This window comes from Eleginops maclovinus, chromosome 3 (assembly GCF_036324505.1).
Source record: "Eleginops maclovinus isolate JMC-PN-2008 ecotype Puerto Natales chromosome 3, JC_Emac_rtc_rv5, whole genome shotgun sequence".
In the NCBI taxonomy this organism is placed as follows: Eukaryota; Metazoa; Chordata; class Actinopteri; order Perciformes; family Eleginopidae; genus Eleginops; species Eleginops maclovinus.
The window spans coordinates 13,703,340-13,726,525 of record NC_086351.1 but is presented as its reverse complement, the minus strand read 5'-3'; the positions used below and the strand labels follow the sequence as shown (position 1 = coordinate 13,726,525).

Sequence of the window (23,186 nt, the reverse complement as noted above, 5' to 3'; positions counted from 1 at the left end):
AAAGTCAAACATGTGATCCAAAAACACCACGCTTAAAGAGGAAAGCTCTCAAAAAAGTTAAAAAGCGGCGTAAAAGTTTAATTGGGCAGCGTCAGAAACACAAGCACAGAAGCAGAGATGGGAAGTTTGCTCCACTTAAATTTTCTGAAAGTCGGAAATTTGTTGAGGGAGACGGTGACATTTCCTCCCCTTCATCAACCCTGAGCACCAAACTTATTGGAGTGCAAAAAAGGTGCAAACGAAGACCTTCAGGCCTTCATTTTATTGGGTCAAAAAGGCCAAAACCACAGTCTAACATCATTTCTAACCTGATGGAATTTGGGCTTGCTGATAGTTTGAAGCAGGAAGAAACAGACACCTTGATCGATGGGGGACATGCAGAAGCTGTAGATGCCCAGCCCGGTAAATCAAAGTTTGTGAAAAACATCAAGCACTTCATTATGCCTGTGGTTAGTGCCAGATCCTCAAGAGTGATCAAGACTCCACAAAGGTTTATGGATGACGCTGGAATGTCGGTATTGCCTCGAAGAAACTCACCAAAGAAGGGTTTGCAACTAGGGTTGCCAATGCGACCGGGAAAGAGGCGAGATGACTTCACGGACAGAGCAATATCCCCCATCCTGCCGATTGACGAGGAGGACATATTGAGTGAAGCTCAGTTGGATGTTGATCTGTTTTCAGCTCAGGACCTGGAGGACGATCTTGATATAGCTGAAAGCCTTTTTTCTGAGAGAAAAAGTGGCAAAAATGAAAAGAAGTCTCTTCTAAAGAACTCTTCTTTCAAGTGGCAAGTGCCAGAAGAATTAAGTGAAGATGCGTATACACTGGACCAAACAGAGGACAAATGTGAGGATCTGTTTTTATCTACACAAGTTGATAAGCCAACAGAACTATCGACTGACCCCCTGGATACCCTTAAAAAGAAAAATTCCCCGAGGTTTAATAAACAAGCTGCTCATCTCAAGATTTATCAAAGGCTAAAGAAGGCACACACAGGGCTTCCCAAAAGCAGATACCCGACAGAGGCAGATAGTGTGAGCAAACCTGTTCAGCCTCCCGTTGATTTAGCAGAAGGACTTGATGATGAAGCTATGAGCATCAGCCTCAGACAGCGGAATACAAAAGCAGAGAAGGCCAAATCCAAGCTCAAGATAGAAGACCTCGACTCTCCTGGTGTGGTGAGGAAAGTGTCTGTGTGTGTCAGGTCCACGAACTCCAAGTCCCTTGTTATTCCACACGGGAAAGAGGAGGAGGATTCAGCAGGGACTGCCCCCCTCCACTCTGGTAAACAATATCATTTAAAAAGCATGAGATTATAAAACATTTCTGTTATTTCAGCATATACTTGTTTTCTGACTTTCTGACATAAATGACTTTGTTTCTTCAGGAGATCAGAGCTCAGGCGATTTCCCTGGATTCTTGGAGAAGGGAGCTTCACAAAGAGCGCGCCTCACTGGTGCAAATAAAAGAATGTTAAGTCTCCTCAGGAAAGCCAAGGTCCAGCTCATCAAGATCGACCAGCAGAAGCAGCTCAAGTCATTTGGGGTAAGGTCATTTGGTCATTGTAATCTTTAATTGTTTCTTATAAGATGAAATCTATGTAATAGGAACTGGTGTGGATGAGGGAAATCTCAACAAATGTTTACATGATTAAGAGGGATTTAAATTGTGTTCTGATGCTTATATTGATGCAATTTTTCTGTCTGTTAACCCTGTAGCTGTTATCTGGCCCAACTGGTGCCAGGTCTCGAGATGTGACCTCTAAGAGACAAAGGAGGAAGCAGAGGGTTCCGCTTGATTCGGATGTTTCAGTCAAGACAGAGCCAGCTCAAGGACAAGTAAGGCAGAAATCAATCCAACCACACATCTCAAATCCGTCTCTAGGGTTACCGCTTTATTGTTGTTAATCATCTGCTATAGTTAATTATAAACATGTACTTTACTGAAATATTTCCATCACGATTTTGTTTTAAAATCAAATAAGTCATCTGTTCATTCCAGCTGCTTAACATCAGTGCCTCATTATCTTCTTTTTTTTCTCTCCAGCCGCAGCTCATTTCCCCGCTGTGCCAGGAGTTCCGTAGAGCAGGAGGTCCACGGATCAAACATGTGTGTCGTGCTGCATCCGTGGTGCTGGGGCAGCCCCGGGCCTTGGTACCGGACGACATTCCCAGGCTGAGCGCCTTGCCTCTGCACGAAAGAACTGGCATTTCTCCTTCGGCCATCCCTAAAGGTAGGTGTAAACTGATTGGCAGAAAATATTTTGTTTCATTAGACATGCTCATAATTCTTTCATAACTTGAATGTGACGAATTGATGGCATGAGCAACAGTAGTGGTAGACCAGGTGATAGTATTATGCAGTAGTAGAGAAACGTAAGTTCTTTAGCAGGCTAAGAAATGTAATCATTTGTGATCAGTATAATATAAGTGCCGTTGAGATCCTGTTTTATTCAGGAAAAGACCATTTTTAAAAACAAGGCATAGGTCACTAGCTGTGAATGTTATAACCAAAGTGAATACCTTTTGTTGTTTCAGATGTTGGGTCTCCCTCTGAGTCAGACAGTCCTGGGCTGTCCGATCCAAAGGCTGCCAAGGTCAAGAAACCGTCAAATTTTGTGAAACGGAAAGGTCTGGGGCCTTTCGGGTACCGCTCTCGGAGGTGTGGAGTGTGCAAAGGCTGCAACCACGAGGACGATTGTGGCAAGTGCATGAACTGTCTCGACAAACCCAAGTTTGGTGGTCCTAATACCAAGCGGCAGTGTTGCGTGTAAGTTGACCTGAACATTTAATTCTCCTTTGAAATTGATTTCATAAGAGTGTTTGAAAATAATTGAGAATGTGTTGTTTTTCCATCAACAGATACAAGAGATGTGATCAAATTGAAGAGAGAAAAGCACGCAGATTAAGTGGAAGAACGGCGCCCAAAGGTAGTTTTTAACTTGATGTGCACACTTCATGTTGTTGTACTACTGTCACAGCCTTCAGCCTTCAGCTTAATGCCATGTTTCTTTTTCTGCAGGGGCCTCTAAGCGACGGCGGTCCTCTTTCAGCGGAGGTCATTCGAGTAATGACGAAGGTATTGAGGGTGCTGCAGACTCACCATCTGGTCTCCATGGCGATGGCCACAGTCCATCTGTAAGGAAGCAGCCAAAGCGTGTTGTGAAACCCCGCGTCTACTTTGACCTGGTGGACTACGACTCTGATCTAGATGACAAAGCCATCTCAAGCTCGGCCTCGCCTGCCAGAAAGAGAGGCTCTGGATCCCGTTTCAATCAAGGTAACACTCAGGAACCAGATGGCATAGAGGCTTCATTTACCATCCAGATAATTATTTATTCTATCAACACCAAAGATAGAAAGTATTTATTGTAAAGCTGTAGTCCTTATTATTTTTTCTAGTAAGAGTATGAAGCATTCAAATAGGCCTATTTACATTTATTTGTTTTGTTTTTCCCCTGCCCTCTAAAGACTTTGTGTCATTGGATGGATTCCTTGGAGACATTTCAGATGAAGAAATCAGACATCGGAAGTCCAGTTCACACCGGGTACCATCTGTTCGCCGCAAACCTGAAAAGGTGAGTCATTATTTTGGCCGGGGCCAATGGTTGGACTACAAAAACTTGCAGGTGTTTTTCAAACAATACGTGTGCAAAATAAGTGCTTTCCAGCAGAGGCAAACTATGTTGATGAATCCTCATTTATTACGTATTTCAAAAAGACAGCCACCTGCAAGTTGTGTCTCTTAGAACTCATTAAATGCAGCGTTTGACATGGTGAGGCTGCACGTCTTCTACAAGTTTCTGCTTCAGGAAATGTTTGATATAAATCTCAATTTGACTGAAAGAATGTTAAACCGTTTCTTAGAAATTTAACCAAAGTATGTAATGTTCAGGGAGTCCATTATCTTCTTTATTATGTGTAATGACAAGAAAGTGTATCAATGCTTCAAGTGTGTTTATTCATGCCCTCATTCATGTTTTTGTTGTCTTTCAGGGTCCTCAGGAGCAGACTCCCCCCAGCGTCCTGGCTGCCCTGGCCCATGGATTTGAGCAGAGAGACACAGAGTCTTCTAAACCTACGTTCAAAATCAGGGTTGACTTTAAGGTAGATTTCATTTACATCATTACATATACTGGACACTTCTTTCTATGCAAAATATGTGTTCTCAGTGTTTGAATACAAAGCGATGGTCTATTCATTTAAAGCCATTGTCAGTATTAAATGTCTCCACTAGAGGTCAGCGTTTATTTGTTCTTGAGGTTGTAAACTGATCCTTTCAATGACGTGTTCTAACGCCTACATAACACAGCTTCAACTGAACATTGAAAGCCATTTCTCACTCTGGGACCCCAGGTAACAACAACATATATCAGTCAGCAGACCTGTTACGCTTGTAGCTACTGTGAGCAGAAGTTTCTCAGCTGTTAATTGTGTTTGCACTGTCTTTATTTCAGGAGGAATGTGCTGTGGAAAATGTTTGGAATATGGGTGGTTTAAGCATATTGACCTCTGCACCGGTTATGCCACCCTACGTCTGCTTCCTTTGTGCCAGTAAAGGGCAACATGAGGTAACTACTTAATAAATGATGCTCTGTATGCTCTCTCTCTCTTAGATAGGAAGTATGTGATCTCTCCTTTGCCCTTCATAACACATCTGTTTAGCCTTGATTTTCTGTGGTCATATTTTGTCAAGTCATGGTGTGATCATCAAAAATCATATTAAAATAGAAAGCCTTTATATTTTCTCACTAAATCACTTCTTTTACATTAATATTTAAAACCTGGGAATTTGTCAACATAAAAAGTTAGTGAAGGCGGCAGGCGTGCGTTGCTTAGGTGGTCGCCTAAGCTGTAAAGGGCTGCGGGAAACCCTGCGATACCTACTATTAGTGTAACCTCTCTCAGCAGTTACACTGAAATGCTGGGTTCAAACTGAATACATTTGACTTGGTAACGCTATGAATGGAGCTTTAAACTATTCGGTACAGCCCTTCAAGGTTGAAGTAAAAACACCAGATGATGCATGTGAGAAAAAGAAACTCATTCATAGAGGTTTATGTAATTTGAGTGCCATTTTCATTTTTCCAGATGTTGTATTGCCAAGTATGCTGTGAGCCCTTCCACAAGTTTTGCCTTGATCCAGCTGACCGCCCTTCTGAAGAGAACAAGGAAAATTGGTGCTGTCGTCGCTGCAAGTTTTGCCATGTGTGCGGCAGGAAAAACAAGCCCACAAAGGTACGGCATACTATAGTGATTATTCATTCTTATATTTTACTTCTTAGTTGTTGTTCTCTCAGTAAGCATTGCACTTTTCATGTCTCCCTTAGCCGTTGTTGGAGTGTGATCGATGTCAGAACTGTTATCATACTTCCTGTCTGGGACCCAACTATCCAAAACAAAACAAGAAGAGGAAAGCTTGGGTAGGTCTCATGTTTCTTAGAAAACAAGTCAAGCATTTTTACTGAGAGCAGGCTGAGGTTGACATACAGTGAGGGCTGGTCCTAATATGCTGGTTTCTGTGTAGGTTTGTATGACATGCATCAGGTGTAAAAGCTGTGGCGTCACACCAGGGAAGAGCTGGGACACTGAGTGGAACCACGACAAAGGACTCTGTCCAGACTGTTCAAAACTCAATGAACTGGGTGAGGGGAGAACCAGGGAATGAACGGTCACCTGATTTATCATCCATACCAATCTTTGCTGAGGCTAATCTTTTACAAATGGCTCTTTCTTTCATAAGGTAACTACTGTCCGATTTGCTTCAAGTGCTATGAGGACAATGACTACGACAGTCAGATGATGCAGTGCGGCACCTGTAACCACTGGGTACACGCCAAGTGTGAGGATCTAACAGGTGGGTGTTATTCTTTATCTTTTTGAGGATGAAGAACTAGGGCTGCACGATTATGGCCAAAATGATAATCACGATTATTTGAATCAATATTGAGATCACGATTAATTATCACGATTTTTTGTTTAATTTTAACCAAAACATTTTTTATTGACACATAGGCTCATTATTACTGCTTTCACATCCAGGTGCGACATTCCTGCTAATGTACAAATGTGTGCATCAAAAATAAAATAGGTCTATATCTCGTCCATACTACTGAGTTTTCGTTTTAATCCGGAGTTTTAAAACGAAAATGATCTCCGTCCACACGAGCGTTTTAGCTCCGTATCAGAAGTAATATCCGTCCACATAACACACCTGAAAACGAGTATCACGCATGCCCGTATACTGGGCATGCGCGTGCCGGTTGCAGCATTATAAAATGCGGAATTTACGTGCACAGCAACTGCTACCAGAGACAACAAGGTAAACAGCGCTTTTACTTCGTTATCCATGTTTACCACTGGTAGTCAAGGCTGATCTGACCCGACACCAGCTGATTTGAATCCTTCCGGGTAAGAAGAGTCACGTGGTAGGAGCGTGACGAATCAGAGAAGGATACTCGTGATCGATAAGACTCAATCAGGAAGCGCTCATGGGTGCCTACGTCAGCGTTTCCAAAAGTATGTGCTTCTGATTGTCCACACTAGTCAGCCAACCCAGGGTTTTAAAACTGAAACGGGGGTTTCAAAAGCCTCCGTTTTAGGGGAAAACACAGTAGTGTGGACGAGGCTTGTTTTCTCCATCACTCGCTAGAAGCGCTAGATTGGCTTTGGAAAAAAACTTTGATACTGAGCGTTCTATGAACAGAATGACACTTAAAATATCGCTCAGTCACATGATTTTTGATCTCTACTCATTTTTCTCAATGATAATTGCAGATGAGCTGTATGAGATCCTGTCCAGCCTGCCGGAGAGCGTGGTGTACTCCTGTCGGCCTTGCAGTGTGACCCAGCCCAGTGCCTGGAGAGAGCTGCTCTACATTGAGCTCAGATCTGGCGTGGAAAAGGTGCTGGCCTGCTTGCTCTCCTCCACCCTCACCCAGCACCTTGTTGCCTGCTCAAAGGTAGTTTTTTTGTTGTTGTATGAATCAAATGTGGCATGAGAGGATTATAATACACTCGCATAATGTATTTAAATCAGATTTTTTGTTCCATTTTAATAAAACATATGAATCTTAAAACTGGTACACTGAAAGTTGTGAAATGCCTTGTGTCAAATATACGTCTGTCCCTGCTGCAGTGTGAGAAGTTGGTTGATCCTGACAGTGGAATAGAAGGACAGCCAGCCTGTGACCTCCGGGCTGTGGGAAAGAAGTTTGACAAAGGCCTTTATACTACATTGGTGAGTACACAATCAGTGTTTTGTGTATACCCACTAAGGGGAAACTTTGGTCAGTGAACTGTTTCAAAGCTTTTTGGATATTGAAGTTGACATTTCAGTATGATTAATAAATTCCTAAAAAACTAGAAAACTTGGATCTCAAAGCTAGAGCCACTGTTGGGACATACAGTATGCTGTATGATCAAATTGGCGCGCATAGTTTTTCCGCATCTGTACAAGTGTTGTACTTCAAGGAATATTTCCTATACATTGCTATGGGAAACTTAAGATCTGCAACCTCAAAAATACTAAACACATTTCCTTTTTTTTTTTCATAGAAAATGTTCCATGAAGACGTGGTTCAGGTAGTGCGAAAGAGGCTTGAGCAAGAGGAGGATCTTCCAGAGGAGCAGAGACCTACTGCCCTGGCACGCTCTTACTACTTGAAGGTGCTGTATAACCAAAGATAATTGAAACTCTTGTGTAAACACATTCGTTGCTTTGGGATGGGACAAAGTAAAGCGTTGTAATGGCTTCAGAAAATGTTTGTACGTTAGAATACATCGATAACTGTTATGATTTTTCTCTTTAGCTCCTAGAGGAAGTATTTAATTGGTTCAACAGCCAAGATCCAAAGGTGTGGAACTCTTGTACCAAAGACTTGCCTGTGTGAGTAATGCTTTCCATTTACTTATTGTATTGTTATAATTAAGAGCATATATTTTTGAAAACTCTGGTTTTAAAAGTACATTTTGGAGATAGCCCTTTATCGAAGGTAATGTAGTGTATGTACCTGGAAAAATGCAGGCACTGCTTTTATGGCATTAAAACAAATACTTATTAACTGAGCTTCCGATTTCTTTCTCAAACAGGGGGATGCTGTCCAATGCTATCCATCCTCCTACAATGGAACATATTTACGCCCAGTGGCAGGAGAGGGAGGAGCTCTCGCCCAGGGCTCCACTCGGGCTCCTGCAGGAGGACAATGGACAGAGCTTGGATGTTAAGGAAGAAGAGGCCCTTTCTCCATTGTCTGGGGAGCTAACAAGCAGAAACCACTTCAAAACCAGCCGGGCTGCCAGGCTCAAATTCAAAGGTAATGTTGTGAAATGATGCTATCCATTTATCCATACTTGTAGTTATTTAAAAAACATTTAACCATTGTTTGGCCTTTATGTTTTACATTTCTATAGGGAAGAGGGGCCGCTTATTTAAAGCTGATTTTGACACCGGATGGTCTAAAGATGACGAAAGACAGTGCTCTTTGTGCCAAAAATATGGAGACCTCAAACCTAATGTGAGTAATGCACTACAAATAAAATGTAAAATCCCAACTAGGAGTGTTGAACTGCTTATCAATACTATACAAAAAAGCATTTTTTCAGAATATAAGGTTTTTTTTAAAAAAAACCCTTTTTATTTTATTTCATAGGAAGCAGGTCGTTTGCTGTACTTGGGCCAGAATGAGTGGGCACATGTCAACTGCTCTCTGTGGTCAGCTGAGGTGTTTGAAGAAGACAATGGCTCTCTCCTACATGTTCACAGTGCTGTCACAAGGGGTCGCTTGATGGTTGGTGTTCATTTACCCCAGAATCTGAATATCTTGTTGTTTTAATAATGTCTGTTCCTATACTGTATGACTGTAAGTCTACAACTTACTTGTACATTTGAGAATGAAAAGATTGAATTTGATAACAGGCTGTAGTTGTTTATTCTTATAATTCATATATTTTCCTTTGTTACATTTATTCCCACTTTTAGCGATGTGAACGGTGCAACCAGACCGGCGCCACAGTGGGCTGCTGTCTGACATCTTGTCAAAGCAACTATCACTTCATGTGCGCCCGCTCCCGACATTGCGTGTTCCAGGAGGACAAGAAGGTCTATTGCCACAAACACCGGCATCTGATCAGTGGCAAGGTACATTCTGCTCTTCTGATTCTTCCAACCACCGTGCTCTGACAGTTCAACATTTTATTCAATATAACTGTTTTTCTTTCGTTGTACAGATGATTACCGGTCAGGAATTTGAAGTAAACCGCAGGGTGTATGTGGATTTTGAGGGGATCAGCCTTCGCAGGAAGTTTTTGACTGGCCTGGAGCCAGAATTAATCAACATGATGATCGGTAAGCCTGTTTTTAATCTGCTTACTATTTACTCTATGGCATACACTGCTATTATGTCATGTTTACCTAATTTATATCCATGTGTCTTTACAGGATCCTTACAGATAGACCATCTAGGTGTACTGACAGAACTTTCAGCAAGCAAAGGAAAACTGTTTCCTGTTGGATTTCAGTAAGTTGAGTTTTACCTTTTAAACTTTACTATTCCAGTACACCAGATGAAACGTTAAATAAACAGCACATTTAAAATGTTCTTCTCTCTGTTTCAGGTGCACCCGTTGGTACTGGAGCACAGTGAATCCATTGCGCCGGTGCAAATATACATGTACAGTGCGTGAGGTCCGGCCCGTCGTCCCTGAGAAGCCTGTTGAGGAGATGCCTGACCGAGGAGACAATAACACCATCGCTCACAGCCCCTGTCCTCCACCTGGTGCGTATTTTACCTCCAGAGAACTGCAGTACATTAGGAATAATGTTTAATAATATACCCTTTCTATGAATCTTAGAATCTGAAGCCCAAGAGATAGATATCATGGAGACCCAACCCCCAACGGAGGAAACCTTTATCCCAGGATCTACCCTGAAGTCTGATCACGGAGCAAGGCCAAAGATTCCTAGGAGACCAGCTGGGGGAATGTCTCGACCTCTGCCATCCCCAGGTAAAATTTCTATTTACTTTTAGTACAACTCATTTAATTCCTCTTAAACACAATATAGTGATCTAATCAAAACACTCAAAACTCTATTCTGGTTTCCTTTAGGAGTAATCCAGGCGAAACCCCACCACATATTAACCATAAGTGATCTGGACGAAACTCGAAGGGTTCGTCGCCACAGCCCTCACTCACAGACCCCAAGTCTCCGCACTCACATGCCCCCCCCTCCTCTGGGCCCTCTGACTGGACCAATCACCCTCCGTGCTGGAAAGTCTTCCCTTCCAACTTCCCCTCTTTTTCCACTCGGCGTCTCAGACAACATGTCTCCATCAACCCGCCCAGTCGGAGGTAGAAGTGCTTCCTCAGTTCGATGCCTCGGGAATACAATGACCCATTGTACCTCATCTTTATTTCCTCAGTCTGCCTGGCAGGAAGGTGCGGGAAACTTCCCCTCTCCAAGTCTGTCTTTCTCGCCATCCATACAACACCTTCCCAGAAACCGATTGTCATTTGATCTGAACCAGTCTGACTCAGTCGAGGTCCCGCACAACTTCTTAGCTTCACCAGAGCCGGAAGATGTTTCCCCAGCAAATGGTACGTCACCCCAGGGCGGTTCAGACCAACAGAAAGATGAAGAAGTATTTCCCTACAGTTCATTCCATAAAGATCCCAACATGAGATTGGGCCAAGAGATGAGAACAGAGCTGGAGATTGAAGAAACCCTCCTGAATGAAGGCGTGGCAATGAACTGTGGGGGACAAATAGTGGTGGAAGGTGACGATCAGGACGAATTTTGGGGGAGAACCCAGGAGGTGCCCAAGAAGAAGCCTCTTGTTGCCAACCTGCCACGGTCTGCAGCCTCAGCCAGGGACGACTTGGGCAACAGCTCTTCTGACGACGATATGGAGCACTATTTCGACTTCTCACGGACAATAGTGGGCTGTCCCGGATCAAAAGATCATTCCATGTCTCCCTCCTCCCCTTCCTCCCGGCCCGTGGCTCAGCTGGATGGTGTAGATGACGGTACGGAGAGTGATGCAAGTATCGCGACCAACGATGATGCTCAGAAAGCTGAGGGTTCCAGTCAAGCTCTGATGCAAGCCAAAAGCCTAAACAATAAAAATGTTCCCGGCTCGGAAACGGCAAACAACACACAGGCTGCACCGAGCCTGTTCCCCAAAGTATCATCCAATGATAAGCACACAGATTCTTCATCAGCCAGCAAAAGTCCCGCAGATGGTTCTCCTCAAGATGGACCGAAATCCTCTGACACTCCTTCAGTAAATAAGGAGACCGTGCTTCCTACTCTAGCTCTTGATGCTACGCCTAACTTACTCACAAAGGTGCCTGAGACTCCCCTTTCAGAGGAATTATTCCAGAGTTCCAGTTTAGGATTTGCCGCTGGAACACCGCTTGTTCTTGAGAGGTGTGACACTGGTCCACATTTCACTGAGATTGTTCCTTTGGTTGAGACCAAGTCTGATGCTTGTAGACCTCTGAACTTGGAGGGTGACAGCAGTCACTCTGCTGTGTTGATGAACCACCTAAGAGCCGATACAGTGGATCCCCCATTACCGGACTCTGCTGATAACAGTCAGGGTGTTCTGCTGGATCTTCTTCAGCCATCCCCTGTCATATCTACAGATTTACAAAACCCCTCTCAAGGCCTTGTAGACTCCCTGCAGATGTATTCCTGTTTACCCAGTAGCAGTCAGCCTCCTATAGCAAGTATTACACTTCAGCCAGTAACATCCTCACAAGAGTTCCCATCCATCGGAGCTTTGTCTACTAAACTTACTACCCTCAGTCCTGTTGTAGATGTAACTCAAACACTGCTAAATGCTCAGAGAGATCCACTGCTGTCAGCTATATCGGGCCCTTGTCCCCCAACAGGAACATGTGGAACCGTTTCTCTTCCTATCTTTTCCACACAAACACAGCCAATGGGTTCTACAGCTGTCACCATTGTTTCTTCTTCTGCATCAATATCGTCTCTTTCTGTACTGTCCACACAATGTTCAACAGCTCCAACATCAGTCCAAACCACCTCAGCCCCAGTGATCTTAAACGGTTACGGCGCTTCATCTGTGCAGAAGGAATCTACATCGGGTCACACGATTTCCATCAACTTTTCTACACCCAGGCCAGCTTTAGAACCTCAGCAGCCTGTGGTTCAACAGGCTTTACCCGGACACGCTATTCTCACTGTGAAGGAGGTGGGGGGTCCCAATGTTGATCCTACGCCACATGTACTGCTGGTGAACCGCCTCGGGCAGATCTTCGTGAAGAACCCAGAAAGCAACACTTTCCAGCTGCCCACGCCCAGTTCCTCCTCCTACAATTGCGTCACTCAGATTGCCAGCCTTCTGCAAAGCAACGCCCTGTCAGCCACACTGGCAGCCGCCGGTAACATGAACGCTCCTCTCCCAGTGGGAAACGTTGCCACAGCAGCTCCTCCGTCAGTTACACCCACAGTTCAGAATCCAACCACAATTACACAGCTGCTCACTCACAATAGCAATGGTGCCATGACACCAGCAGATGTGAAAAAGTCAAGAAAGAGTGCCAAAACACCAAAAGATGAACCTACTGCAGAGTTGAAAAAAACGAAGAAGAAGAAGAAGGATTCAAATGCCTCAAAAAAAACCAAGTCCTCCAAGGCCCCAGGGCAGTCTGCTCCATCTACGGAGCCTCCTCCCATGACTCCCGCTGAGAGTGCTCAAGCTATTATCAATCAAGCAATGGCGAGTAACTACACCCCCAAGTGGAGTGGGCTTCGGACACTAAGCCCTTCTTCGCTGGTTTTACCACCTGGACTATTAATTGAGCCGGAGCCTCCGGTGTGCCCCGCTTCTCCATCAGTAGCACCCACACCAGCTCCCGCAGCTCGACCTCGCACGCACGTCCGCATGAAGAGAGTGTCTTCGCTTTCAGACCGTATTGTCACAAAGAAGTCTAAGGTTGACTTCCTAAAACCAGAGCCCCCCATTGAGGAAGAAGAGCGCAGCAAACCCGTCTTTCCAAGCATTTCCAGCAGGGCTTCAGGAGTCCGCATCAAGACACCAACAGTGAAAGGAGTGCTGAACCTGGACCAGTTAAAGCAGGAGCATATGAGCGAGTCCGATAGCTCAGGGTAAGATTTGAAATTATCTTCATTATTGATTCATTGACACATAGAATGATTGCAATATGTAAGTATATACCAGGAAAAGCTTAGCATTTTAGCTTTAGACACGTTTAACATTATATTTAGTGCATTTATTTACTCTCTTGCAAATTTTCTTTCTCAGATCAGAGCCATGGGACCTTAGGTCTCAGGGCGAACAAGGCAAACTACACGCATGGGAACCTGTAGGACACAGCACCCTGACTGACTGGAAGAAATACTCTGGTAATGTTGGGTTTAAACTGCATAATTAACTAAAGATTTGTATGAATTGAAAGTGATTTCATGTGTGACATCTTTGTGCTTGACAATGACTAACGCAAGGTACTTTGTTAAAATTGTGGCCACATCATTTAAGAAAAGTATGAAAGACTAAACATTTAATCTGGGTATCTACAGGCGCTGCTTCTACCTCAGATGATGAACCGCCCCTGTCTGATAAGGAGGAGGAATATCGAACCAAGAGAGACCAGCCACACTTAAGATTTGAGATAACCAGTGATGATGGTTTCAGTGCAGAGGCAGACAGTATTGAGGGTAAGGCTAATATTTCCAAATAAATATTTCCTTTAAACTATTAAACATGTTCTGGAAGTAACATAATACGTTTCTTGATCTGGTCATCCTCACTTATTCTACTCTCCCCCTCCAGTGGCTTGGAAAGCGGTGGTTGACGGAGTGCAGGAGGCCCGAGCAATTGCGAGGTTGAGACCTCTGACCTTACAGAGGATCACCGGCTCCCGTATGCTGGGTCTGGTCCACGATGCAGTGGTGTTTTTGCTGGAGCAACTTCAAGGAGCCCACCGCTGTCAACGCCACGCCTTCCGTTTCTTCAAACAGTTCACGGCAGATGACGACCTCCCTGTCAATCCCAGTGGCTGTGCCCGCTCTGAGATGTACCTCAGGTGTGTATAACAGTCCCATTTCAGTTTAGCTCTTGTGTCTTTTTTGGAATCTTTTAACTTGTCTTATTCCCTTAATGTAGATGGGGAAACAGTATAGGTAGTAAAGCATAACAAAGTATTTGACATTAAAAAAAAGCCTTACTCATATCATTTTCTCTTATCTCTCAACAGGAAGTCTACATTTGACATTTTTAACTTCCTGGCTTCTCAGCATAGACAGCTTCCTGACAACGGGCCTTATGATGACGAAGAAGATGAGGTCCTGTTAAAGTCTACAAGGTCAGGCTTCACTCATCTAGCTGCAGTTTTCTTTCCTCCATTAAATAAAGTCACACTTTCAGTTACACTTTTGACTTCTTTTTGGTTGATTTTTAAATGATTGTTTTTTCTTCTCGTAGGCGTGCTACTAGTTTGGAGTTACCCATGGCCATGCGCTTCCGGCATCTGGAAAGGACATCTAAAGAGGCTGTAGGCGTGTACAGGTCAGCACAGAACTACTGTTACTACATTAATCTGAATACCATGTATTAGTCTTAAAATATTCTGATCGGGGTTAACTCCTTGGAAGAGCACTTTGGGAAAACAGTGTTAGGGTTTAACAAAAAGGGGGGAAAGAATTGAATTGAATTGTTCTGAACAAACGCCTTTTTTCTTCTGTTTCAGGTCTGCTATCCATGGCCGTGGACTTTTCTGCAAGAGGAACATTGAAGCAGGGGAGATGGTTATCGAATATGCGGGCATCGTCATCCGCTCAGTGCTCACGGACAAAAGGGAGAAGTACTACGATGGCAAGGTCAGTCGGGTTTCATTCCAATGTAGTTGACTATAAACGAAGGTTAAAGTCGAGGAAGGTCAGTGGATGTATCAAAAGGCTTCATTTTTGTTTTGCCTTTGCAGGGTATTGGCTGTTATATGTTCCGCATTGATGACTTTGATGTGGTGGATGCTACCATGCACGGCAACGCAGCGAGGTTCATCAACCACTCCTGTGAGCCCAACTGCTACTCTCGAGTGATCAACGTGGAAGGCCGCAAGCATATTGTCATCTTTGCTCTTCGGAAGATCTACAGGGGAGAGGAGCTCACCTATGACTACAAGTTCCCCATCGAAGACGCCAGCAGCAAACTCAACTGCAACTGCGGGGCCCGGAGATGTCGGCGGTACCTCAACTGAGACATCCCTGTTGGGAAAATGGGAGGATCCTGTTTACTAGCCAGCCTTAAATTAAGGTGGATCGGGTTTGGGGGAGGGGGGCAGCTTTGAAGGGGAATAAGCCACTATTAGACCAGATGAGAATATCTGGATGGTCAGAAGTGATTTGTGGACATTTTTATGGATTCTAAAAGAAGAACAGAACGTTTATACTGGACACCTTTGGTCTTTTTACCTGTGAAAGAGTACCAATGAAAAGTACACGTCAACGTCTTTACCACAGCAGTAAATGTTGTTGAGGATGTGGTTTTGGTGTTCATGTGAACAGGACATTTAACCAGGTGTTAAGGTGTAGGGGGTTCCTGGATCAGTACAGAAAACACCAACAGAACTTCTTTGAAACACACGTCAAGCCTTATCTGTTCGAATCATGCTGAAAACCTATAGCTAGGCTTTGAGAGATTCACCATATGTTTTATTTTTTCTTGTTGGGGGAGGGGTATGTCTGTCTATAGTACACGTGTAATCACGATTGCTCCATCCTCCAGTGATGGTAAAATTATAGCTCCATCCGTGCAGTGGTGAAGTCAGTTTTTGAGCCATACAGTCACTCAATCCTTTGTGTTTTTTATCATACATTTAACACTTCTGGCGTTGTTAATAACTTCTTTACTTTTTAAGACTCTTTTGTTTCCAGTGAATAACAATCATGGTGCTAAGTTTTGATGGGTCTTTTATGTCTCTAGTTGGACAAAGTTGTCCTGCAAAATCAGGAATTGTTTAGCTGTTTATTCACCCTGCTGAGACCATTTATGCTAAATTGATGCACTCAAGCAGCACTCTTATTGTCGTTAGAGGTTAGTGTCTCCTAAGGTTCACCATTTTTAAATTTGATGTGCCATGGGTAACCTACTCTCTTCCTGTGTCGCTTTCGAAAATAGATAATGATATAACGGTTTCACTCAGCAACAATGTCATATTTATAAAGGCAGAGGCATGTCTTCAAGGCGTTTTTTTCTTCTTCTTGCTGTACAGTGTATGTAGCAAACACTACCCAAGCCAAAAGTTAAGAGTTGTGGTGAATAATAGTTTTAAAAATATATATTTTATTGGTCTCATGGCAGATGCTGATTACTTATTGCAATAAGTTTAGCTGCCCTGCAGTTGCACATAAATAACCATCAAACGTGCAAAACATGTTTGAAAGACCTGCTACAGTTGATCTCTTTGCATCGCCACTGAGTGTGTTCGGCTCCTGCACCATCCAGGTGACATGGAGTCTGAGATGGAGTTGAGAGTTTGCTCAGCACCTTGAAATAATGTTTGATGTTGTTTTTAGCCGGTGTTCAGTGCCGTCATTGATAAGGCTTTTGTAATTCACACACTGTTCTAATTGGTAGTAATATTTATTCACTTATTGATTTCTTTTTTTAATGGTAAAAGGTTGTGCTTTGTAAAAACGATGGCGGTCTAGTGTATGAGGAGATCTCCCCCTATTTGTATCTCTTGTTTTGTTTGTTTACAACTGATGTCCTTCTACTAATTTACTTGAATTTTCATTTGGGGCAGTTGTGTCATACATTCAAACCTTTATTGACAGAAGTTGTTCAAAAGCAGGTATTTTTAAAGAATCATTTATATTTTTATTTTTTTTGTTATGCTAAATTACTGACGGTCTTAGAATCATCCACAGGAGTAAAGTGAGCACTGTTTCCCTCCCCATGCCAATGATCTTTTTTTTCTCCCTCATGTTTTGTCTTTATCTTAATCCCCTTTCCTTCTTGCATGTCCAATCACTGGGATGGAGCCCAGATTACCTTGTGTCAATCACCTAGCTGACAACAAGAGCAGAGTCACTCCCAACTCCTTGCAAGGATTCTACCTCAGCTGTTTATACAGATGTTCGGGAATACTGATGCAAAAAGAGAGGATGGTAATTTAAAGAGTATCATGGTTTTAATGTTCTGCAGAGCTGGTGAGTGAGTGTGTGTGTGTGTGTGTGTGCGTGTGTTTGTATGTGCCTCTATTTGTGTCATTGTGTGTGTGTTTGCAATGAAGGATGGAAAGCACTAGTCAAAACCTGAAGTTATCATTACCATCTCTCCCAGAATCTGTTAAGAAAGCTGTATGTTATATATACACACATATATAAAAAAATATATATAAATATATATATATATATATATATATATATATATAGTAGGGTTATTTTAAAGTAAGTGTAAAAGACATAAAAATTAGAAAATATGTGATCTTTAAATTTACGTATTTGTTACCATGTACAAATAAACCCTGGGTTTGTAAATATTTGTATACATATTTCTAAACCTGTTTAATTTTTCTATGCACTTTTTTTATTTATAATGTTATTGCTTAATAAAGATGTTAAGATGTTTGAATACATTTCTATTTTTGTATTTTGAAAGGTTAAATTAGAATAACTATGAAAAGCAATACACTGTTATCGGAATGTAATAAGGCCACTGTTAGAATAAAAAGCAAAGAATCTGAGGTTTCGTGAATTAACTCCTACAGGATTAATTTTGGGGTATTTTCGAAGTGTTTTTTAAGTAAAAAAGGAATGTTGAAATGTAAAGTCATAATGGAATAGGTTGGTCCGAATAGCTTACAGGGTGATTGGATTACATGTACTCATGTTTAAGCATTATTTTAAGAATTAATCAGAGAAAGCCCAACATCTGGAATCTTAACTTCGAAAAGTTGAAAAAATGTATGGCAGTCTCAGGTTGAAGGAATGTTATATCTCTATCACGTTCAGTTCAAGTTTGGCAAGAACAGCGATGGCATCGTAGCGCTTCATATATCCGAGCAGCTTAGCCAGGTGCCCTACTGTCCAGTCGGGGTGCCTGCTTGTGACCCCCTCCAACACGGCTTTCAGCGGGCTCTTACTGTCCTTCATGGAGTAGGTGTAAGTTATCCAGGTGGCGGGGAAGGAGCAGTGAGACGCCAGATGTTTGGTGTTTTTAACTCCATGGCTCTCTGGATCCAGCAAAATCACCAGCTCTTCCAAAACATCCAGGTTGTCCAGCACGGTCTGTAAAGGTGCTGACAGGACGTTGGGACCTGAAGAGGAAAATTATGGAGTGAAATCACTCAAGTGCTGTACTTAAGTCCTATTTTGAGGTACTTGTAATTTAGAAAAGTATATCCGTTGTATGTTACTATACTTCGACTCTGCCAATATTGTACCTTTTATTCCACTGTATTCATTCGACAGCTTTAGTTACTTTAATAATTAAAGTAACAAAATAATTGAAGTTACTAAATATAGTTGAATTTACTTTGATATATCAAGTACATATAGTAAATAAAATGATCTGAACCTTTATAGGCTGTGGTAAAAACAACTATACTTAAATAATCATAATCCAGTATTTTAATAAACATTACTTTTGAAATGGGCTGTAACACACAACTTTTTAGTATATTCTTATTCCAATATTTTTGTAACTTTACCTATGCAAAATTTTGAAAGGGGAGTTTTACTTGTAGCAGAGTATTCTTTTTAATTTAGTCTTGCTACTTTTACTAAAGTAAAGGATCTAGGAACTTCTTCCACAACTGTATGCAGTCTGCGGTTCAGTGGGCCATACTCATCTATACCTTTCCAGCAGATAATGATGCATTCATTACTATGCACACATTACTGATACCCCTTGATCTTATCAATGCCACAGACATACTCTAACATTTAACAAATTACGAGTTAGCAGTTTAATTTCCACTCACTAAGGAGGCCCTCCTGACCATCGTTACCAGTTGGAGCAGACAGTGGGGTGAACCCTGCATTGATGTAGGAAGATCTTCTGCTGTAAGTCAACACTGTCTGCTGTCCTGTGTTAAACACAAGCATGAAGTAAACAGTTATACAACCACAGGATAAAGACATTGTGGGAGGAACATATAATATTTGCTTGACAGATTTTGGGGGTTTCCCAGACCCTACATTGACTACAACTGAGAAACTTTATTTCCACTTGAATGCTAAGTTATCTGTTTAAACTTGAATTCTCAATATACACACCTCTTTTCCGCTTTATGTAGATAAGACAAGCGCCGATCACAACAAGTGTAATGGAAAAAAAGACGACTAATGGTACGGCCCCTGCAAAAATAAAAAAACAAATTAAATTCAGAGAAACAAAAATAAAACGTTTTTGGTCCATAATAAAGAGTTGGTTTGCTTACATATCATTGCACCAGGACTGGGAGGGAAAGTACCTCCTTCCTTGTTTGTCTGAGTCTGAAATGATTCAAGACTAAAGATGAAAACACACCCAAAACCGTGTTTCTGTGTCATTTTATTCTTTGAGCCAACACCTAACTTACTTTCAAGAAAAATGTGAAGGCTTTGCTATTCTGTTAAGCCTATTATTGCATTTTTCTTTGCTTAGAAATGTTCTTATAATACATTATAACAAACATTTTTTAATTCATAATTTTATGAAGAGAAAATTAAGAGAGGTCCTTTCCACTTTTTAAATCAAATGACCAAATACTATTTAGTAAATAGTATTTGGCTGTTTTTATTTCAATCTGCGAGAGTAGGACGGACACATGGCAGCTACACCATTTTTTGCATTTCTCTCAATTACCTTATAGACTATTCAGAATCAGAATACCTTTATTCGTCCCACAGAGGGGAAATTTACATTGTAACATCAAAAGTGAAGATAGAGGCACAAACTAAATAAAACACTATTAGAAAAGGCATGCACATAATATTAAAATTTAAAAAACATTAAAACAATTATTTGTATTTCTATGTATTCTAGAACAACCACCTTTTTATATAAATTAAACGTACATACTGTATGTGTGCTTATTATCCAAACAATTTAAACACGACAGACAGATCGTATCAAATATATATTTGAGTGTTTGGTGAGTTATCCTTATATCAACCATACAATGACTTGTGCATATTTAAAAGCAGTACTATTTTGTATTTGGGTGATCTATCATTATTAACTTCCAAGTGACTTGTGAATTTTGAACAAAAGCAATTAAAATTTGTATTTTGGTGAACTATCCTTATCTTGACCGCATGTGACCTGTGCAGATTGAAAAAGCAATACAAATTTGTACTTGGGTTGAATATATTTTTATAATACCCCTGAATCTGTTTGTTTTTAACATATTGTTGTCGGTTCTATCATAAATGAAATAACAACATTTATCTTCGAAGTCAACAAAGCAAGGATTCAAAAGTTTGGATTATATCTTACAAAACTACAGTTCATGAACATAATAACGTCATTCCTCCAGAACTACTTTATTCAATAAATGCAGGAGCACGTGTAGGATAGCATGTTTCTGACTAGACGAATAGGACTTGTTACACCAGTCCCCAGTCTCCCCTACTTGGCCTGCATACGCTTAATATAATATAATATAATAAGGTAAAAGGAAAATGAAGCAACACGGATTACCTTTGGTATTTCGCTGAGAAAAGCTGTATTAAACTTTGATGTTGGTACCTGAGGAGGAAAATGAAAACTGGGATCATGTACACTAATATATGAATAACGCCATCAGTAATAACAATACCAATTACAGACAGCTTACTCACTGTGACAGGAACTCCGGTCGATCTGCTTCTAAAGAAATTCAAGAAAAGGATTAGCTGTTGTTGTGAATACTGGCTTTTAGGCTATTTTTTGTGATAACACACGCGGTCTATATGGGTATTACAGTATGTTCCCGCTACGTGGTAGGTTAATATACAGCTCAATGCAGCATCATCAGTTACTCTGGTTTGACTATTTATAAGTATTTCTTTTCGTTTCATGTTTTTTTAATTGTATTCTATAAACTACTGTCAACATTTATCTGTATTGGAATTCAGTAGACAGTGGAATGGCTGCCATAAATGTAGGGATAAAGATCGAAGAAAAATAGTCTCTTCGGAGCTGTATAACGGTTTGTTGTGTGATTTGTCTAATTGGACTTTTCGTTTTAACTGTAGTAGGCTTTATGGAGCGCAGAATGCATGTAATTTGGCCCGTTTATCTCCATATCGACTGTATTCTCCTTATTCCTGTTTACATGATCAAACGTTCTTCTTACCCTATATCTTCGCACTTGGTGTCAGTTGTTATTGTGCACGGGCTCGAAATGATATACCCGGGTCGACATATGGAACAACTTTTACAAAATCCGGCGCTTCCATCATTAAAAGTGTTGGCTTTGCACACCGTTTTGCTGACTTCATGTTGCGATCCGTCGTCACTCTTTCCACAGTTAGCTGTGACTTCGTATCCTGGGTTGTAGATATAACAATATAATAGCATTCAATACGATATAATACAATAGAACAAAAATACATACCTGGTGTTATGTCACACGGCACGCAATTAGATGTTGTTCTATCCCAGTAAGTTGTAGGATCACGGCAGTTTTCAGAGTGCAACAATCTGCTATCAAATGCAGTAGACATGACGATTGTTTGTGCAACACACAAGTCTGACTGCAGGTTTAAACTCACCAGTCTGGGTTGTTTTGGATGAGACATAGACCCACCCACTTCAACCAGAGCAGAATATTCACAGAACTCTCATTTGAGTAGCCTTAATGTAGCAGGTATATAAATATACAGGAATGCATTCCACCAATAATCCCTCACGTTTTATTTTATTGTTCCAATATTATTTATTGTCACTTTTATTTTGGTATGTTTACCACAAAAGACCGTTTTGGGAGCTAATGCTTTTATTTTCAAGTCTTCACTTTCGGCAAAGACGTCATCTACCTGCGTTGCACCCTCTCTCACTCAGTTGTTTGATGGCAGACTGAGGTGAGGTGAGGAGAGTTTGTCATGTGCTCTTTGTAGATTTCTGTTCTAAATGATGTATGACAGTGTTTATATATCTTAAACTGTGAAACAAGGTTATAATATCATTCCATGGTGCTAATGTGTTGCTGTGTAGTTGTTTTGCAGAAGTTTGAGTGTTTTAGCAAACTTTTAGTTAAGTGTACTGTTTAGCAGCACTTGTGAGGACTCACACACAGCACCTGCAGCATGTTTAATGGCGTCTTTTCCCCACCACAGACTGGTGTGTTGCAGACGTCCATCTGTATTAATGCTGCTGCATTATTGTGTTTATTTCATGCAGAGGAATAAATACGCCACAGTGTCGGTTAAAGACAACAACCGAATCTCCTTGTCCATCAAACACGCACAACACAACGCAGAGTCGTAGCAAGGGTCTGCTGAGAAGTAGGCCCAGACCGGCTACATTAATTCAGCCGCTCAATGATGGTACGTCTCATTATTCATCCTCAAAAAAGGAAATCATGTCTCCATCATGGTTTACTTTGTAATTGGATTTTTTTTTTAAATGTTTAAGGCGGTCAAAAGAAGTTGTTGCGACTTTTAGGGTTTGAAAATATAGACATAAGATTACTTCAAGATCACCATGGCAAATGGAAATAAAATGATGGTCAAAATAGTTCATACATAAACTCATTAAAATGAATAATACATTCTTAACTGTCTAACATTTGCCTAACATATGTTTATATGAATAAGGGCACACACACAAGAACAAAGTTTGATATCAGTGAAATGGTTAGGGAATGCCACTGTGTCAGGTATTTGCAGAGTAACCAATGTATTCAATACTGGACAGTTTGGATGACACTTGAAAAGCAAGGCCTGCTTGAAGCACACAAAGAAGAGGAATTTGTCCCCAAATGATGGGTAAGATGATTCAGAAGTGGAATTTATTGATGAGTAGACCGCTTAAATATCAGGAACTTGCAAAAGAAGTGTTGCATTAATCACAAGACAGTGACTTTGCATGATGATTTCTGTGCTGACTTGTGTACAATGTTTCTAAACTTTCAAAAACATAAAGTCATTGGAAAATAGTCATTACATTTTTGGGAAGTGTTTGGTTTAAAGTGAAACAGTGATGAATTGGTCGACTTTAACCTTTG

General features: G+C 41.4%; 2 protein-coding genes across 2 annotated transcripts; one reads left to right on the top strand and one right to left on the bottom strand.

The window, feature by feature from the left end:
* The first annotated feature begins 85 nt into the window (after positions 1–85).
* kmt2bb (lysine (K)-specific methyltransferase 2Bb) lies at positions 86–17,623 on the top strand. The gene is made up of 34 exons (XM_063878804.1): positions 86–1,284; positions 1,388–1,545; positions 1,719–1,838; positions 2,047–2,233; positions 2,538–2,769; positions 2,862–2,929; positions 3,022–3,279; positions 3,471–3,577; positions 3,996–4,106; positions 4,457–4,570; positions 5,091–5,237; positions 5,330–5,422; positions 5,527–5,644; positions 5,743–5,856; positions 6,777–6,961; positions 7,138–7,239; positions 7,557–7,667; positions 7,811–7,887; positions 8,091–8,314; positions 8,412–8,515; positions 8,651–8,788; positions 8,980–9,138; positions 9,228–9,345; positions 9,439–9,517; positions 9,615–9,775; positions 9,852–10,004; positions 10,107–13,134; positions 13,292–13,392; positions 13,567–13,704; positions 13,820–14,072; positions 14,244–14,351; positions 14,471–14,554; positions 14,736–14,865; positions 14,970–17,623. The coding sequence occupies exons 1-34, from the start codon at positions 312–314 to the stop codon at positions 15,243–15,245; spliced, it is 8,529 nt and encodes a 2,842-aa protein (XP_063734874.1). The 5' UTR covers positions 86–311; the 3' UTR covers positions 15,246–17,623.
* igflr1 (IGF-like family receptor 1) lies at positions 16,794–21,786 on the bottom strand. The gene is made up of 8 exons (XM_063878853.1): positions 21,576–21,786; positions 21,315–21,507; positions 20,818–20,845; positions 20,678–20,725; positions 19,434–19,488; positions 19,270–19,350; positions 18,975–19,079; positions 16,794–18,308 (listed from the first exon to the last, which is right to left on the bottom strand). The coding sequence occupies exons 1-8, from the start codon at positions 21,757–21,759 to the stop codon at positions 17,983–17,985; spliced, it is 1,020 nt and encodes a 339-aa protein (XP_063734923.1). The 5' UTR covers positions 21,760–21,786; the 3' UTR covers positions 16,794–17,982.
* Positions 21,787–23,186: the final 1,400 nt, after the last annotated feature.

Coding starts and splice junctions, on each gene's coding strand:
- kmt2bb (XM_063878804.1), top strand. CDS start 312: ATGGAATTTGGGCTTGCTGATAGTTTGAAGCAGGAAGAAACAGACACC. Junction 9,346..9,438: donor ATTAATCAACATGATGATCG/GTAAGCCTGTTT, acceptor GTGTCTTTACAG/GATCCTTACAGATAGACCAT. Junction 14,555..14,735: donor GAGGCTGTAGGCGTGTACAG/GTCAGCACAGAA, acceptor CTTCTGTTTCAG/GTCTGCTATCCATGGCCGTG.
- igflr1 (XM_063878853.1), bottom strand. CDS start 21,759: ATGTCTCATCCAAAACAACCCAGACTGGTGAGTTTAAACCTGCAGTCA. Junction 20,846..21,314: donor ACCAAGTGCGAAGATATAGG/GTAAGAAGAACG, acceptor GAATTTCTTTAG/AAGCAGATCGACCGGAGTTC. Junction 18,309..18,974: donor TGGTCAGGAGGGCCTCCTTA/GTGAGTGGAAAT, acceptor TTTCCTCTTCAG/GTCCCAACGTCCTGTCAGCA.